General features: G+C 40.9%; 1 protein-coding gene across 1 annotated transcript; it reads right to left on the bottom strand.

Annotated features, from left to right (window-relative positions):
- Positions 1-1,672: 1,672 nt before the first annotated feature.
- On the bottom strand, positions 1,673-19,124 carry igsf5a (immunoglobulin superfamily, member 5a). Its single transcript, XM_061056291.1, has 8 exons — positions 18,957-19,124; positions 15,971-16,055; positions 12,986-13,306; positions 8,521-8,811; positions 7,482-7,601; positions 6,997-7,021; positions 6,744-6,900; positions 1,673-2,584 (listed from the first exon to the last, which is right to left on the bottom strand). The coding sequence occupies exons 1-8, from the start codon at positions 19,077-19,079 to the stop codon at positions 2,453-2,455; spliced, it is 1,254 nt and encodes a 417-aa protein (XP_060912274.1). The 5' UTR covers positions 19,080-19,124; the 3' UTR covers positions 1,673-2,452.
- Positions 19,125-19,622: the final 498 nt, after the last annotated feature.

Raw genomic sequence — 19,622 nt, 5'->3', positions numbered from 1 at the left:
CCTGTTTCTGTTTTCTCTCCTATAGACGGATAATTTATCGTCATTTTTCTTGGTTGACTTTCATTGACAAACTTTGGTTTTCACAGCAATAATGCATGCAACGCTTAGCAAGGCAACAAGATTGAGCGCTGTCAGATGGGGCTCCTTCCTTCTGTCATTGCAAAGTTTGCGCAATTTAAGTGACCGCTGTGGTTAAAAGTTTCTGAGCCATCAGGGCCCCACTACTGGTCTGGGGCCCCAAGCAGTTGCCTACCTTGCTTGTTGACAAGCAGCGCCTCTGCTGATGGTCACTTTACACAGCAGCCTCTGCCATCAGTGTGTGAATGAGTAGCTGTGACCTGCGTTGTGCAAGCGCATTATTCCAAAAAAAAATCAAGGTTAGAAGAAAATCTAAAAACTTCTGATCAACAACTGACCTTGAAATTTATCTGTATAGAACTGCGGACATTATGTGAAGAATTAGGTCTGGATGTTCCCTTTCCCAGATGTTGCAAACAGCTGCAGATGGTTCGTGTGTGAAGTATGTGTAACTACTCCAAATAGGTTTGGTTAAAGCAGACGAGGTCAGCCTGAGTAGGGGGTGACGGTGCATAAAAGAGCATATACGTTGAACTGCTTTTAACAAGCTCCAAATTAGGATCAAGGCTGGTCCCAGAAAAAGCCTCAAACTGATTGTGAAAATATCATTTTGGTTCTTACCAAATTGTTTTTTCCCGATATTGAAGTCGGGTAATGTGGTGATAATGATAAGTGTATGTGTTTGGCCTTGTGAGCTGGTCCAGATTTTAAGAAAAAACAAAGTAAAATCATTGTCAGTGAAAGGGTTTGTTATATTTAGAAACATTTCCAACACTTTACTTTGCTGTCAGTAAGACACTTTGGTTTAGCACTGTTTCACGGTGCATCTCATCCATTTTCCTCCTCCTGGAAAGAACTGACCAGCACTCCTAAAAAAAAAACAATGATGTCTTTAAATTTGCATCCCCATCATAGAGATAACATCTGCTGCACGCCTTCTCACCCAATCCCGTGATCACATCACCCCTGTCCTGAAAATCTCCACTGGCTCCCTGTCCTGTACCGCATCCAATTTAAAATCCTTCTCCTCACACGTAAAGCCCTTAACCACCAGACCCCCTCTCCTCCACCCTCACACTCCTTCACACAGCCTCTGTTCTTCCAACGCCAACCTCCTGTCTCCCCCACTTAGAACCAAGCACCAAACCTGGGGGGGCAGAACCTTCTCCATAGCTGCACCCCTCCCTCTGGAACTCCCCACACACATTCAACACTGCACTGACCCGTCCACACTCAAATCACTGATCAAAACTCACCTTTTCAAACCAGCTTTTAAAGTATGATTGTGTGTTCTGTTTATCTGTAGCTTATATGTTGATGTTTTTGTGACCTGTGTGTAATGTCGCAATGTTTGTTAGTTTGTCCTTACTGTTCTGATCCTTATCTCTTTTTTATCTAACAGTGTCTGTGAGTTTCAGTAAATTGTGCTTTATAAATAAAATATATTATTGTTATTATTCTAAAGTATCATCAAATAAATCAAAAATCTGACTCTGAGGTGAATAAATCCAGAGATCTAACAAACTTGAGTAATTTAGTAGTTTAACATGTGTGCACTGTGTGTGTAACGGCTGTGCAGAAATAAACTCATTAATGACAAATGGAAATGATTTTATTCCTCTAATGCATATGACATGTTCTTCATGGGGACTCTTTGACAAACTGGCACATTTACTTTTGTATGTGAAAGGTTTTATTAGTTCAAATAATTTAAAAATGTAAGAAATAGGCCACTGATCAAAGAGCAGTCGCCATCAGCATTACATTTAAGAGGGGATTACATTTGAGGACATTTTCAGATGCTGGAGAACAAAAGAGGTTTCAGACTGCCCCCCTTTGAATATTTAATTTCAGTTACATAATGCCTCAATAAATAGATATGGCTTAGTAAAAAACCAGAAACACGTAGTCATCAAACAAAAAAAACAGCCTGTGTCCAATAAGTGGAACAGTTTATGCTGGTTCAGCCTCAAATGCCGCTCCAGCGGTCATTAAACTGTTAATTATGCTCACTTTGGTTTGCTCTGTGATAAGGCTGCGACTGCAACCGCAGCAGATGATGACTGTAGCACTTTCAAAAAGCCCGAGAAATACAAAAAAAGCCCATAGATGTTTTGCAATCTTAACGTGTTTTCATTACACGTTTCTATGATTTCAAAATGTTGCATTCTGCTGATACAGCTTCTAACAGTCAGCGAATTAAAAAAAAAAACATGTCCTGTTTTTATATCTCTTCCTCGTCTGACTGCAGTGCATCGGTCTTTGGTGTGGACAGAGTCACTCCCTCCTCACACCTTTCTTTCACCTTCAGAAACGGAGCAGTGAAGCGTCAAAGTGCAGTGCTGAGCTCATGTGTTTGCAGGCTGTGTGCAGCTCACACGATGGTGACATGTCTGTGTTTCTTGAAGCCTGATTCATCCACAGTACCCGAGATCCTGAAGACGTTTCCTGCCTGGTTACTGTTCACAACATCGGGCATCTGAAAAACAAACAAAACAAAATATATCTAATTGGCCTCTCAAACATTTTTCTCGGTTGCGGTTCAAACAGTGCAGACTGCTATTATTTCCCCCCGCTGTTCCCTCTGTGCCATTTAAGATCAAAGTTTATATAACACGTAAACTATGAAACTTTATTGCTCCACATAAAAGGCAATCATCGTAGAATAACAAGGCAGTAATTGTGGACTTGAATAATATATTAGTTTAAGAGGCATGCTCATTTATTACATAAATTAGTTTCATGGTGAAGCGATGAATTATTCACAGTGACCACGCCTGATAAATGACACGTACAATGATTTACCTCTTCATGATTTAAGGTAACATATTCACACGGCTGCTCGTTTTCTTCATTTCATTTGTAGGAGCGACGCAAAGTGAATCATAAAAGTCAACGTCTCTCTCTTTTTCTTTAACATGCACTCTGTGAGTAGTTACACACACTACGTTTTTTTTTCTCATAGTCCACTGCACAGCGCCTACATAGCACCTTTTGTACATTTTGTCCTTTTTATTTCAATTTTTTCTATTTTCTATTTTACATTTTTAAATTCTATTCCATATATTGTAATATCTTCTTATACTGTATTATTTAAGTTGTTGCTAGTTCTGCTTTATTTCCTTGTTAAATGTTTAGCACCAATACACCAAGTCAAATTCCTTGTATGTGTAAATGTACTTGGCAATAAACCCCGATTCTGATTCTGATTCTGATTCTAAAGGCATGAAGAGGCGAACACTTTGAGATTAGAGGAAGAATTTGTATTTTGAACTTGAGATCGCAAAATTTGAAGTAAGAAGTCAAGGTGAGCCGATGTGTGAACGCAGCAGGAAATATTCAGCAAGATTCCCTGTTAGCAAGAGGGAGGGGCTGATGGTGCGATCGTCGTGCATGTAGGGAAGCTGCTTCATCTCCTTTTCTTCTCACCAGTACGTTCTGTACCACTCTTCAGCTGATACTCCTTCAATAACACGTACCACTGACATAAAGGCAGCAACTGTGATCATAGCGGCAGATGCTGTTGCTTCATCCACCATTCAAGCGTCATCCTTTCCAGTTCATGAACCCCCCCCCCCCCCTTTTCCTGATGTCATTGAACACATCACTGTAAACAACTCATGTCCATGAGGGCTCAGAAACCCGAGTCCAGAAGGTACACATTTGGACTTCCCTTTTGCCTTCAGTACATGAAACTTCCAGCCTGGCTCAAACAAGACAGTGAATCTGACAATAATACAATTTAGCTTTTTCATTGTGAACATGTTAGCATTTAGTCCGAAGCACTACTGTGCATTCAACAAAATGATAACAATTTAGAGACTGTCCCTAGCATTTATAATCGTTACGTCCCAAAGTGTTTTGTGTGTGTGTGTGTGTGTGTGTTTTGTGTGTGTGTGTGTGTGTGTGTGTGTGTGTGTGTGTGTGTGTGTGTGTGTGTGTGTGTTCGTTTTCTCTCTCTCTCACCTGTGCTCCCTCCAGGTGCTGCTCCCAGCCTCCCCTGATCGAGCACATCTATGCCCCCTCTGCAATCAGTGGGTGTGAGTATAAAGAGCGGGAGGGAGCTGTCAGTCGGGGTCGGTGGACCATGCCGCTGTGTGCTCCTCTGCTCCTCTGCAGAAGTGTTACCGTGGTGTTCATTGTGTAGCTTAGGTTTTTGAAGATTGTTAGGTTTCTCTTAAGTTGTTTGTATATTTTGACTTCTTTCCCTCCTTTTTTCCCCTGTTTTTTATATTTATTGTTTCTCCCCTCATCGCCTAGCCACCTCGGGGGAAGGTAACAATAATCTATAACTTGGGCCTACGTCTGTCTGAGACACGCCCTGCCCCTCTTTTCTCAAAAAAAAAAAAAAACAATGTTGGGATTATCGTCTTGTTCCAGCATTAATAACTTAAAGACACCACAAACACGTCAGGATGATGAAATTAATTGCAAGCCTTAAATGCGGTTGGAAAAGTTCATCGTTGTTACAGAAGCAGCAGTGTGGTCCACTTCACATCAGAGCAGACCTGCAGGATCCTCTGTGCACACTAGAACCACAATTTGCAAACTATTTCAGCCCTGTCTTTGCTGCAGCTCTCAAGGGACTCAGATACATTTGTGGTGTTAACAGAAAATCTTTCTCTGCCCTTCCCTGCCCACCACCACCACCACCACCACCACCCCCACCCCCGAGAGAAAAATAACACTTAACCTTTTCTGACCTTCAGTTCCCCCTAACTTATGACAGACAGCCCAGAAGGGAAATAGACCCGGACAAAGGCTGAATCCAAATGGCCTTGCACGAGTATTAGACAACGCTGAGACATTTGAATGCATTGTGAAAGACGATATTTCTTTTTTTACTTTTAGTTTGCAATAAGATAGAGAGAAATGTTAAATTAAACATTGAACTGTGAGTAATTCAGTCATAGTCCAGGGAAGTCTGCACCCAAAGCAGACTCTCTGAAAGCCTGCAGAGAATCCATTTAAGTCCCCGTTTGGACTAATTAAATGCTGGGTTTGGACAACCATCAGCACTGACAGCCTCCCTTGAAATGCCTTCTTGTGAGTCTGCAAGTGTGCTCCACAGGTGAAGTCTGGATGTCTGGATTACATCAAAGACTTAACACACGTCCAAATAAAAACTCAAGAAAAGCACACGTTTAGGTTGTGAAGGCTGCTTAGTGTATTCATGTATTTCCCTCTGTAATTAAAAATGGATGATTGTTTAGGCTACAAAGACGTGTATATAAAATACTTCTTTTTGAACATGTACTGTTTGCTTTGTGTTGACAGTTAATATTAAGGTGGTCAAAATGTCCAATACTTAACATTTTTGATACCACGCAATCTACAATCTAATTTTTATATAACAACAGAAAGTACCAAAGCTTTAGAAAGAACACGCAGATCTACAGTCATATATTAAAACCAAGCTGCTCCTTCTCTCTTTTGCAGCGAGTGATACAGAGAGCGAGTGAAGAAGGTGAGCGCCAAGATGAATTTGCCAGCAGCTAATGCTTGCCCAGCGATTCTATTTTTGTTTTTGCTTTGGTGTTGGAACAGGAATCTATATGGTTAGTTGTTTTTTCTAGTACGCTATCAAAGTTAAATTTCCAGTATGTTATCCCCCTTCTCCACCTTTTCAAACAGTCCCCTGTGGTCTAAATGAAACATTTGTGCTGTGCTTTGGTCAAAATATAACATGAATCAAGCACCAGAGGAGGTTTGTGACCCTGTATAAACCAGCTCTCTCAGAACGCTCCGTTTTGGTGTGTGTGTCTCTTTAAATGTAATGACCCCCACCTGAGTTTTCCCCGTAGACATCACTCCTTTGCTAGCGAGAATAAAAATGGCGGACCTGCACAAAAGTTTTGTTCGAGGCTGGAGGTGGAGTCCATGGGTGGAGATACCAGGAGAGGGGATTTTTTTTTTACCACAATCCCACTGTGACATCACAAGGAGAGCACATTTGAAACTGAGCATTTTTCTCTGTGTTGTAAGACTTATGCAGACCACAAACAAAGGACTGGATGGGTTTATTTGTGGGTCGATAAATACTCAGGTTACCCAAATATTTGTTCAGAAACACTGTAAATGTGGATTTTTAACAATATGTCCCCTTTAAGACAACCCTATAGTTAATATTTTTGTTCAGTTTTACTTTTCATATTTTCTATTGCTTTTCTTGTTCATTATTTTTTTTTTTTTATTATTGTACATACTTTGTTAATCTCTGAGGGGAAATTCCGGTTAGCACTCTGTTAAGAGACATGATTCTCACAAAAACAGGACCTGCATTAGTGGAGAGGTGTCAGGGAGGGAGGAGTGAGAGGCTGTACATGAAAGGGCGCCTGAGCTGTTGGGGTTTCGGTGCCTTGCTCATGAGCACCTCAGCAGTACTCAGGAGTTGACCTGGCACCCTCTGCAGCTACCAGACCAACTTCCTACTGATACTTTACCCTCCTGTTCCCAACCCAGGTCCCTACAGACTGAGCTGCCGTTCCTTTTATCATTCAGTTCATATTTTTTCATAAAGATATCAATCACTTTCACCTGTGTATCACATGATAAGAATACCTCAAAAAAACTCTGTGAGAAACCGCTGTTAGTGATGTCGCTGGGAGTAACACCTGTGAACAAAGAGAGAGAGAGAGAGAGAGGGGGGGGGTATATCATGGATTTGTATCGATTCGTCTATTTCTGTCATCTGAAAGCTTGTTTGTATTCGTGCATATGTTGGTTGTCTTACTTGTTTGACCATCCGTCACGTAACCTGCGTTCACCTGACCCCGTCCGACTGCAGTGACAGCACTTAACTGACTCTGTGTCCTCACCCTCCTGTTACACACACACACACATGATGACAGTCAGTATTACTGCGTGTAGAAGGCTGTAGAAGGACGTGATGTTAAAAAGAGTATTCATCATTCTCACCTCACTTCATCTTGATAGTTGGGCTCTAGAGAGGATTGTACACAACACATTAGTTCATGTAAATGTGATTTATATATCTATGAGCTGAGGAAAACATGGACTGCACATTAGAAATCTACTTCAAAGGTTGCTGGGTTAAGAAATTGTCATTAACAGATCAGCCACACCCTGTAAAAAGACTCTAACTTGGACCATCAATTGCACAGCAGCGAGCATCATGGTGCATTGAAGAAGACTGACTGAGACCATAAACTCATTAGGAAATGTTTACTCAGGTAAATATTCAACTGAGAAGCCGAGGAATTTTCACATCTGTTTCCATAAAAACACATTTCTAGATTTAATGAGTGAGGTTGCCCCCTGCTGGCCACTGGAAATAATACATTTTAAGCATTTCTGCACAAGCTTCCATTTCTTTTACACGATCTTGTATTTTGGTAGTTTCCATTTTCTTGACAGATGGGGATTTTGCTACACATACTCACGTTTTTCTTTCCTGCGTTTGTAGCAGAAGATGATTCCTATGATGAGTAAAACCAGCAGAGCGAGTCCTCCGATGGACACAACCATTGCAATCAGCACTGTCCAGTCTGGAGGCTTGGGAACTATTGGAGGGAAACAAACACAAAGTGTTTCTGTCTGGTTTAGAACCTGCACTGAACAACAGTGTTTACATAACAAGAGATCTCCTCTTATCTTAATCTATCTCTGTCTCCATCGTTGGGCCGCGTGTTATCCATGCTATAGTCAGCACACATGCAGCTGGGCTGAAAGTGTGCACTGTTAATCTAATGTCTCCACCGTGTGTGTTAAATGGGATTCTGATTCAATTAGAGCCCTCTGTTATCAGGTTATCCTACAGTAACACAGGTCATATGTTAATATCTGATGTGAGAGGGTCTATTTGTGGATTCTCAGACATTTATAAGACATGGAGAAATGTAATGCATTAGAGATGTGTTAAAGGAATCACACCATCCTCTGTCAGCAGGGGTGCTTCTTGGGTCTGTTGGGGCCCTAGGCAAACATTCATTTGGGGCCCCTCCAACCAGCAATAATGCATGCAACAGTTAGCAGGGCATTGAGAGTGGGAGGTTTCCCACTGAAGGGCGTGATCATCCAGCCCTCTCACTAAATTTAAACAACTGTTTGAATTGAAGCAGTATTCAATAAAGTTAGGAAAAAAATCTGTCACGGTAGTGTGTCCTGGTTCTAGACCATCTCAAGCCCTCTCAGACTCACACACTCGTTCACTGCACATCTGACACCATGTGAGAGTTCAGTACTGATGCTTAAGGGTGGAGATCTGGATCGGGCCCCTGAGCACTGAGTGATGCAGGAAGACGTCCAATCCAAACAGTAGATCTTATTGACATCGCCCCCCCATGACTAACAACAAAAACAGAGTGTCATATCCTACTCGTTACTGCAAATAACTAAACAACAAACTGACTATTTGTTTCTCACTACAGAGCACAGGGAAGCTGCTCAATGAGAGGAAAAAGTCATGAAGATCTTTCTTACCAACCACTAAGAATACAGATCTCTTTTGTGGGTTTGTCAGCGCCTCCAGGGTCGCCCGACACTCCACGGTGGTGTTTCTGACAGCCTGAAACTTGAGGACACTGGTGGAGTTAAAATAATCCCCATCAGCTGTGCTGGTGGTGTTGTAAAGGCCGCTGTCCACAAGGTGACCATTTAGAGCCCAGCTGACAGTCGGTGAGGGAAACCAAGAAGCTGTATCACACTGGAACTCCACCTGCTCGTCCTGCATCACCTTCAGGTTTCCTGCTGTGACGCTGACTGAACCACTCTCTGAAAAATAAAGACAGGACGGAGTTTGTTTTGTGTGAGCTGGGTGAAATGCAGACATGTTTCATTTTTCATTTTCCTTATGTTATGATGGATGTCCTTTTTGGGGAATTAAACTTGTTTTATTGTATTCTTTTTTAACTGCAGGACTACAAAAATCTGGAGTTGTGCTCCAATCTGGGAACTTTTTGAAACTGTAATTTAAATCATTTTGATTGAAATGTGAGGACATTTTTGACCACTGCAAATCTGCTTTTGTCCACTTGTGGACCAATGAGGGTTTGACAAGGCTGACCATCAATCTGCTCTTAATTTGAATCATTTTGTGGATGTTCTGCTGCAATAAATATTTTAAACGTGAGTTGTCTGAGTTAATATAAATTTACTTTTAAAGTGGTCAAACAAGCAAATATTTTTAAAATGATTTGACTGTGCCAACATTGTTGTATATTGTAGCGTTTGATTTAATTTAGTAAAATATCTAAATGACGTGGATATTCACTGAATAAAAAACATTTAATGAGCATTTAAAGCAATTGTCGCAAACTTTCAGTTCGTGTGGATTTTGGCGCCCCCTGTGGACAAGCTGCAGTATGAAGTCCCATTTAGAGCACTATATGGTAACCTGAATTTGATCTTTTTTTAATGTCTGGATTAGGTTGATCATCCAGTTCTTTTGGGGAGAGGGAAAGAGACCAAAACTGGATTACGTCGTCCTGAATATCAAAAAAGTGGATTCCAGTTTCTGTTGCATTCCTCTCCAGATTAAACCTTGAACACCAGGCCCTGGGCGAGATCGAGGTGAGAGATACAGGGGACACCAAAATCAATACAAGCCAAAAGTTCCCTGCAGGTGTTTTAAACAATGCAGCAATAATAACTTGTGCTATCGGACTGACTGTGTTCTTTAAAAAATATTGTCATTGGCTTGTTTTTGTGTCTTGTTATCGATAGGCCAGCTGAAGTGAAACAGCAAATATTGGGAGATGAGATTTGGGATGACATGCTGCAAATGGTCGAGCTTCTGTTTATTGGACCCATGTTCAAACCACTGAGCTAAAGCGGTGCCCCGTCAGTGTTTCCTATTAACATCCCCCCGGCAGAAAGGAATCAATGAGCTCACCTGGCAGGTCTATTATCTGGATTTATCCGCTTTGGCTGCAGGTTTGCTTCATGTAAGGAGAGTATGTTTGTAATCATGGAGGTCCTAATCTACAGCTTGAGATAGAGCTCCAACACTCTAATAATCAATAACAATCACAGAGACTGCAGGCCAGATGTTGCACCGTGAGATTAGCTTCTGGTTACAGTGAGATGAGCTGTTTGTTCATGGAGAGGAGGAGGCTGATATGGAGTGTTTTTGTTTAATTTACTTTATTGTGTTTAAGTCTTGGTTTAAGGCTGGTTGATTGGAAAAAAAAACCCAGCCTCACAGAGAAGTTGGGATGAGCTAAATGCCCGCCTCCCTGTTCCTCCTGCTGCTTCCGACTAAATATTTCTTGTTTTCTATTTTTCAGGGGGGAGTAACTTTAATCCAAAAATTCATGTCGGAGATTTTCTCTCAGGCTCCACATCTCCATTTCTGAGCTTTCTGATGTCAAAAACATGTCTCACTTCTTCTGCATTTATATAAGCTGCTGTTAGCAAAACAGTCAACATCCCTGCAGCCATATAATACATATTCATGACACAACAAGTTATGCCTGATTTACACGAGGAGACTTTGAAAAGACTTTGGGAACCGGACTTCTACAGGGCAAAGCATGATGCTCCGAGGTAAAAAAGACATGAAGTCACAGACTGTACGATTTTACAGACAGTGTATCCTGCAGGGTAACAAGACTATAGCGCTATTACTTTTGAGGTTTGTTCACTGCTGATCTTTTGTTGGAGATTTACAAAAAGGAACAGAGCAGAAAAAGAAGACGGCTTCCACCAGAGCTGCTCTTAGGTGTGATATTGTGTAGGTTACCTGCATTTATTTATATTTAAGGCCTCGGGCTCCGTTTGGTTAGCAATACGAGCTAACAGGTTGCTATATGGAGGCATTTCTTTCCAACCTTCTTTCATCAGTTTACAGGTTGATTTTATTTTGACTTTTAAAAAATGACTGCAACAACCTCTTGGAGGTCGGCCTGCAATATAGTAACTTAAATCTGTCTGTCTTTATATCTATTTATTTATTTAAAATAGGGACAGTGCACATTAATAAACTTAAACATGTAAATTATAGCCATAGGATAATTTCCATCTGTAGGCCCTTGGCAGGTTGGTGGTAAACAGGTAAACAAAGTTACAAAGTGTCTGTCTGTCTGTCTGTCTGTCTGTATACTGTATATACATATATATATATATATGTCTGTATATCCATCTGTCATGTAGTAAATATTGAGTTTTGTCAGCTTTAAACAAAAAAGATGAAGTTATTAAGACTCCACGCTGACTCTTCCTGTGAAAGATTTCTGTGTCTGCCTGTTTCCTTAACGATGTAATCATTACTGCTCTGATGTCCTGTTTGTTCTTTTCTTTGAGTTTGTGCTCTGTGATGCCGGCTGTGACCGTTTTTTATAACTCGCATCAGAAACACGTTCTCCCTTCAGTTATTAGAGCAGAAGGTAGTTATAGTCTGAGATAGAAGTTATTACACCCACACACAGAGGCTGCCTCATTAAGTAGTGCTCCTGCACATATCTACATCTAGTGCCTGCGTGGATGGAAATCACTTTAAGTTGACTGAAATGAACATAGTTCTCCATTAACAGCAGCTCCTCTTTAAAGGTGAGTGGGAGATAATGAGCCATCTACAATCATGACACCAGGAGTGGATGACAGGTAAGCAATCAAGTCTGCATCCCTCTGTACTCTGTATGTGTGTGTGGGGGAGAGAGAGAGAGGGAGAGAGAGAGAGAGAGAGAGAGAGAGAGTATGAAGTATACCGCTGCCCTCTAGAGTCCATCCCAGTCACTACAGCTCCCTCACAGCTTCATAAAGCTTATTAAATGTAAGGATGGTGGACGTATAGATTCAAACCAGCCCCTTTGACCTCGTACTTAACACGCGCCCTCGGCTTGTGTTGATCATATAAGGTACTCCTTACAGTTTTCATCTGTCATTCGTGCTTCTTCAAAATGCCCTTTATCGTCGGAATAAAATAAATAATCTCCCAGGCAAACCTTTAGAAAGTAATCACCACACCGTACCAGCCAGCCCACAGTCTGATCAGATCACCACATAAAGTCTATATTTATGTCTCATTGTTCTTTTTTATTTCTTTCATTTGTTCTCTATTATTTTCTTATTCATTTTTAAATCCTGTTTCTAGCCTCAGCTATAGGGCGCGACAGTGTGGTGCCAGAAGTAAAAATCCCATTTATTTTCTCCATAGTGGATTTGATTATTAGCCATAATGTCATAACCATCCAAGGTAGACTAACCACGAGCTACGTGAATGTAAAACGATGGTTTATGTTCCTGTAGGAGACACAAGTTCGTATGATATCAACCTCATTTAAAAAAAACAAGATTTATTTGCGATATCGGGGCAAAGAACTACACTACCCACGATCATAGAGTACCACAGAGACTGGTTGAAATGCTGTTACCATGGCAATGTTTCCTGCCCCTCAACGACAAAAGTTACTTTTAAGAAGAAACGATATCATTCACAGTGGATTGTGGGATGGGTAGTTCCTTCACTCCGGACGAAAATTATGTACAGTCTTGTACCTTTGCCTTTTTTCCATTTTTTAATACCGTTTTAGTGCCAAATCAAATATACTATAGTCATGAGTATTGGGGTAGCTGGCTGTCTTGGTTCCAGGCGCCAATCTCTTTATATAAGGATTTTGTGAAAAATCAATGGAGGATTGAAATGGGGAAATTTACTTCCGGAACTAGAGCCATCAAAAAAGAGGGCAGTCACTGTTGAGCTTTATTGTATCAAACAGTACAGAGACGGGCTATTAATAACTGAAGGCTGCTGTGTGAACTAGAGCTGTAAACACTTCTCTCTAGAGGACCTCGCCCCTCTGCCAAAGTTACATATTGCAGTAAACAGGCGATCAGGCCGAGCTGTGGATATGGGAGAGATGCTGTGTTGAAAGTTATTTTGCTACTAAAGCAACCTGAAACTGTTTAAAGGTGGAAAGGTTACACACTGTCACTTTGAGTACCTCACCTTGCACGTGAAGCTGTGCCGTCTTTGACCCGTACTCCCCCTGCACGGTGCAGACCACGGGCCCAGCGTTTCCCCGGCTGACGTTCCTCATGGTGAACTCCACACAGCTTGTGTCACCTCCAGAGCAGAACCCTGCAGTGTACCTCTGTGAAGAGGAGGCGATGTTACCACTGACGGGGACGGTGAGGACCAGCAGACCTCCGACTGTCCAGGTCATGACCTCCCAGTTTCCCTTCACGGTGGCGTTGAATCTCACGTCAGAGTCTTTCAGCACCATGGAGTTTAGTGGCTGCAACTGGAACTGATCTGGACCCGCTGAATCTGAGAGAGGAAACACGGCAGACAGGATTTAGAGATGGGGTTACAAAATGAAATGTGTGGTCTACTAAATTTTCTAAAACTAGCATGATTTTGAAAGTAGCATTCCCTCAGTGGAATTCCCACAGGGAGGCGTGTGATTGGTTCATCAGATTGGTACCTCGTGGCAGACATTGGTCAAAGTTTTTACAGACTTACAACTGATACAGATGATGGATTTTCTTCATTCCCTTTTCAGATCACCTGAGTTATTAATTTCTGTCAGGACCTAAAGACAACTTAAACCAAAATCTTAAAAAATTGAATCTGGAGAAAGTTACCAACCCTGCCTGGAAGTGTTCCAACTTTTGGATGACTGATTTTTCTTTTACTTTTGGACATGGACTATGCCACACAAAACAAAGAAAAGGAAAAAAAAAATTTAAATGAAATAAACTCTGCCTAGCATAAAAGTAAAGAATAAGATTTAGTGAGGTTAGACGAAATTTTCTGTGCTTTGGAGTGATGTCATGTCACGGCTTCTCCATCATAGAGAAGACAGCAGACTGTTCTAATTGTCCCGGTTCATTTCAGTCACTAGCTGTTGGATGACAGGAGTGTCCACTTTGGTCCTCGAACTCTCGTGGCTCTTTCCATTCTGCAGGAAACAGTTTATCTTACATGCTTATTCATCTGCACATGAACCATCCATGTTCCCAGACGGGATAACTGTATAAATCTGAGCATTCCCCAACCCCTTTCTTCTCTTCCTATACTCCACCCTTTTATCCACATATGGTCACTTCTGGCTCCAATAACTTGAGGCTTTAAAAAGTATTGAAGAAACCAGCAGGTGGTGTCACATCAGCTTCTTCCACTTCTTTCATAACGCTCGCCTTGTTGTTGAAATGTGCTATATAAATAAACTTGCCTTGCCTTGCCTTGATACACAATGACTGTATTGAATCTTGATGGTGAAAAAAGTTTTTCAGTGCATCCTAAGGGGCATTTCAGTATGCTACAAAAAGTTTCTGTGATAGGCAGCATATTGCAGGTGTTCAGTTCACGGCGGAAAGGAAACAACAACATCATTTTGTCAAGCAGGGGAACGAACTGTGAAGTTTAAAAAAAGTGTCAGTGACTTAATAAATCAGGGAGTCAACTTTGTCTGAACTTCGGGACAAAGAGAAAGAAACACATACCGCTCTTTGTGCAAATCAGTGTGGACACGTGTTGGAGTTTGCAGAAGGAGCGTAAACATTAAAGGACGTTTGTTTTGTTTTGTTGGTTTCTGACAAGACTGAAACTCAAACACACATTCATCTGCACCGGTCCTTCACACGGACACACATTCAAAGAGCATGAGTAGAAACACTTGAATGTTTTCTTTAGATGTTCTCAGACTGTCGTTGCATCTTTAAAGAAGGAGAACAGAGAATTAAGCCTCTTTCTTGTGTTTGAACTAATCAGGGCTGTTTACTACAGGTGAGACTGAAGGATTAGACTTGTATCATGGAGGGATGATAATCAGTGGTGTAGTGAAGGGTATACATAGGTATACCCTCTTATTTTTCAGTCTCTATAGGGTATACCCTCTTCTAAATCTCCTCTGATTCACATCATTGCTTGACTGACAATATTCAGTATGCTGCAATTTTCCCAGGATGATGAAGGGATGACTCTTCCTACTCTGTCTGTAATCGGCGAGTAGAGTCTTACATGTCACTGTTTATGTCAGAGGACATCTGTACTGGACAGGACAATAAACATGTTAAGATTAAGATAACACTTAATTGCTCGTTTGCACATAAATGTGTCTTGCATTACAAGCTCAGAAATCCTCTCATCCCAGTCAAATCACATCACGCTCAAAAGACAGAGCGTTAAAAACAGCATTAAAATCCCAGTTCAGGAGTGAAATGAATATATAAATAATGTTAGGAGATTGTCCATGAAAAGCGCTCACATGTCAGGTACAGGTAATGATTGGAAATGTGTGGACTGGAGTCTGACCTTCCCTATGAAGGGAAAAATAAAGAGTATATCCACTTTTTCAGACTGCACCACTGATGATAACAGCTGAGATCAACTCTGCTGTGTTTACTCCTCTGCAGGTTCTGTTGGTGATTCTCAAGGCCTTTTAAAAATCAGTTAAAATAGCATCAGATCGTATTAGATGTGACTATAAAGGTTCAGTCCAGATTTGTTGTTGCTCAAGGAAGCTAACATTTCAAACATTATACTGAACTTGAATTTGTTGTCACTCACACCATGCAGGGTCCGTATTCACAGAACCTTCTAAGAGAGATCCTCACTTAGCTTTAAACATCATAGCAAGGACTTTTAGCCTAGGAGTGATTTAAGAACTTTCTCAGAGCAACTCAGAGCGAGGAAGAGACAGAAAATTTGATCTCATCGAGGAGGCGTGTTGACCCCATTGCTAGGTATGACACTTTTTTTCAGAAGCTGTGATAAGTTAATCCAATTATATATTTTATTCTAACCCCTTTCCTGCTCCGTTTACCTCCAATGGTTGTACTTTAACAAAGCTCTCAAAATATAAAACAAGATGAAAACATTACATTGAACACTATGGTGGAAAGAAAGGGGTGCTTGTTTGTTCTTCTAATGTGTGCCCAGTGAGCTTACTTATTATAATATATAATTAAAAGACACATGAACTCTTACCTCCAGATGCACAGAGTAATGAGAAGATGCAATAAAGTGTAGGCCATGATGATTTCCAGGACAAAGTCATTCTAGTATTGTTTTCCTGAAAGGATAGAGAGAGAGAGAGTGACAGAGATAGAGAGAGAGAGAGAGAGAGAGAGAGAGAGAGAGCTGTGAGAGAAGGTAGACCACAGGAGGTATCCTTTACTTCTGGTCTGCAAAGGAGGGAAGAGGATATTTATCTGCACATATGTTGGTTTAAAAATTACTACTTTGAAAGACAGAGAAGATGCCATTTGAGGTCAGTAGTTAATATCAGTAAAGGCGACAAGAAAGAGATCGTATGATGACTTTAGACGTACTAGAACGATGACGGATTAAATAAAAGCTTTATAGTGGGGAGTTAGACTTCTAATAAATGACACATAAACACAAAAAACAGCTGCTATCTCTCTTTCAACACATGACAGGGTATCAAGAAACATGGATTTCATCCTCAGTGGGGCGGCAGAAGCTCAGTTTGTAGGGACTTTGTTTGTGAACCAGAGAGTCGCAGGTTCAAGTCCTGGTACAGACTGGGTCTGGAAAGTGGTCTGGTAGCTGGAGAGGTGCCAGATCACTTCCTGAGAACTAACTGTAGACTGTAAATAGACGAAGTCTGAGTGACGTCATCCATCTGTTTCTGCAGGGGGCTCCAGAGGATCATCTGCAGCAGCCACCATGCTGGAAATCCTGTCTCAGCCTAACTTTCAGTCAAACTAATGACAGACTGAGAGCTGGAGCTGAGGCGGGTTTGAAGTCTCCTGATAAACGGCTACATCGTGCCCACCTGTCAATCATGTCAGCTATACATGCCTAACTATAGATTAAGTGTGTGCCAGTAATGTCAATAACTAATCAGACCGGTTTTTGTACCAGGCTGTAAACATGTTTATTTATGCTGTAAAAACAGCTATTTTTGTTTTTATTTCTGTTGTATGTGTATGTGACTTCCAGTGTTCCTGCAGCCAGCCTCAAGCATACACTCGACAAACTGCAGGAATTGCACTTCCGCATTAGCTTCAAGTTTCAACACCGGAGGTTGCCACTTGGTACTAACTCCAACTGTACTCGGGTGGTCTTTAATGTGCAGCCCCCCTCACTCTGACATCTCTCCATTAGTGCATGTCCATAGGATCCTGTGAGTGCATGTGTGTGTGTTTCAGTCTGTGTGTGTAGCATGTCTCAGTAACAGAGTGTAAAAGTAGTTTCCCCTCATGGGATTATTAAAGGATATCTTCTTCTTCTTCTTCTTCTTCAAGATGATTATATCCACACTAAAACGTTACAGTTTGATCAACCTGGAAAATGTAAAGGGATCGATCACACAAAGTATTTGACATTGACTCAATGTAAAAATGTTTCAGTTCAACCTGTATTTTATAGCTCCTTGCAAACTGATTTCTTATGGTCGATAAAACCTTTCAACGTCACCCTAAATGAAGAACATTTATTGCTTTGCTATAAATGCATATTACAGGATAAGGGCTTTGATTGTATTGGTCCAATCAAGTGTTACTGTGACAACAAATTAACAAGCCAATCCTAAGATAAAGAAGCTCCATATTATTTCATCAGTATTTCAATGTATTTAATTTATTAATTCTGTCACAAGCTGTAGGCGAGCAGGGCAGAGAAATAAGGGCGGGCAGCCTGATCCAGCACACAAAAGATATTTAAATGACAAAAAAAGAACATCGAACAAAATCCTGGAGAAGCAGAGAAGAAGGCAAAAATCCAGAAAAGATCCAGGTACCAAAAACAGAACAAACAGAAAGAAACCTACTGCAAAAACTCAGACAATGAACTGGCAGCGTAAAAGGGAGGTGTGTGTATGTGTGTGTGTGTTTGTGTTTGTGTGTGTGTGTGTGAGAAGGGAACAACAGGTGAAACGAATGAGGGTGTGGCAGACAATCAAACAGGAGGGAAACCATAGATGTTCAGGGAAACACACAAAGACAGGCAGCAAAAGACGGCAAGACACACAAGAAAATAGGAACTTACAAAATAAAACACAAAACACAAAACAGTCAGAGGACAAATGGTGCATTCATGTGGCGTCGGACACATGGGAAACAAGTTTCCGTGCAAATGCAAACTAACGCCAGCTCATGATGGAACAACAACTAGGAAGCGGTGCGCGACTTGACGTCATATTCGTCATCTTATGGGGGGCAAAATATGTTTAGTTAACATTAAGATACTTTTGATTAATTCATGTATTATACATCAACTTCTTGCTCAATTACAACCTGAAACAGTGTCATTCAACAGAGCTTCCTTTCTGCTGTTTTTTGCTTTTGTTACAACATTTCGACTTTCCAAACTGAAAACAAAGTGAGCACAATGAAGTTGGAAAAACAACATCCCAACTCAGAAACAGGGACCCTCCGAGGAGCACATGAATGCAGCATTAGACAGAAGAAATCCACAGGCAGGGAGTTAGTAAAGAAACAAGAGGACCAGCAATGACAACATAGAAAATGTAATCTGAGCAATAAAAATATAAATAATAAAATACAAAACGAAACAGGAACAACTCAGAACTCATGACAGTAACTACCAAATCAAAGAAGAACAACTCATGACAAATGGTGGGTAGTTAAATCAGTCAGGAGCATTTCATCTAACAAAACACCTCCATCAAATGAATCATTTCCACTTGACATTCTGCAGCTGGTTTTTAGTTTATAAAAACATTATTCATGAGGTTTATTTTGAAAAAGAAATGAGTCATATTCATCAAAGCATTTGGAGTGTACAGAGACATTTAAAAGAACTACAACACTGTTTTACTTTTGTTACTTCCTCACTTCACAGTCCTAACGTAGCACGCACGCTGTCATAGCTTCTCCATTCTTGTCTCGTCTATCAAAACACTCAGCTCTTATTTATCCTCTTAGGAGATTCAATGTATGCCTTCATCATTAAGTATTCCACAGCATCTTTTGTTAAATAAACTTACTGAGTGAGAGCTCCCCCGTTGTGTCGAGTGAACCAAAGCTTCATTTCCTAACACAGCAGGTGAGCAGAGACTCCACCTGAGGCTGTGGCACTTTACAGGGAGCAAAGGTTCAGGTCTGGTCATGAAAGCAGCTCTTATCACCTCACACTCGCTCACTCACTGAGTCATAATGCTGCTGCACACCGGCACTCAGGTGTGGCTGTGAGGGGATGTTTCCACCTGCTGGAGAAGACACAGGTGAGCTGTTTGTGTCAGAGGATTAGTACATCATTATTAAACTGTGTTTTACGTGATGCCTGATACTCCTCATTAGATATACTTCAATCTTTTTTCACCTATGTGTGATACAGAATGTTGTTTCTCACTGTAAAGCTCTTTTACAAGATTTCTTTATCTTTATCTTTATTCTTTCCTAGCTTCAATTCCTATTTCATTTGGCTATAGGCTACAGAATTATTTGCATGGATGGTCAGTCCTCTCTGGGTGGAGCTGTCGAGACATTGAAGGAGCAATATGTAACTTTGACATAGAATAGAATAGAATCACTTTATTGATCCCAAACTGGGAAATTGTGGCGTTACAGCAGCGGGTTATCCAAACACACAATATTAGCAAATAAACACAATATAATATTAAATACAAAGTAAATAAGCACTAAAAATATCA

Source organism: Labrus mixtus, chromosome 14, assembly GCF_963584025.1.
Source record: "Labrus mixtus chromosome 14, fLabMix1.1, whole genome shotgun sequence".
Taxonomy (NCBI): Eukaryota; Metazoa; Chordata; class Actinopteri; order Labriformes; family Labridae; genus Labrus; species Labrus mixtus.
Note: the sequence above shows the minus strand (reverse complement) of the source record. Positions and strands in the feature narration are given on the sequence as shown.

Bases quoted from the DNA above. Each gene is read 5' to 3' on its own strand.
- igsf5a (XM_061056291.1), bottom strand. From the start codon at position 19,079: ATGACCAGACCTGAACCTTTGCTCCCTGTAAAGTGCCACAGCCTCAGG. The intron at 16,056-18,956 runs GTAAGTTTATTT...CTATCCTTTCAG, and splicing joins AACGGGGGAGCTCTCACTCA to GAAAACAATACTAGAATGAC. The intron at 6,901-6,996 runs GTGAGAATGATG...TGTGTGTAACAG, and splicing joins AACTATCAAGATGAAGTGAG to GAGGGTGAGGACACAGAGTC.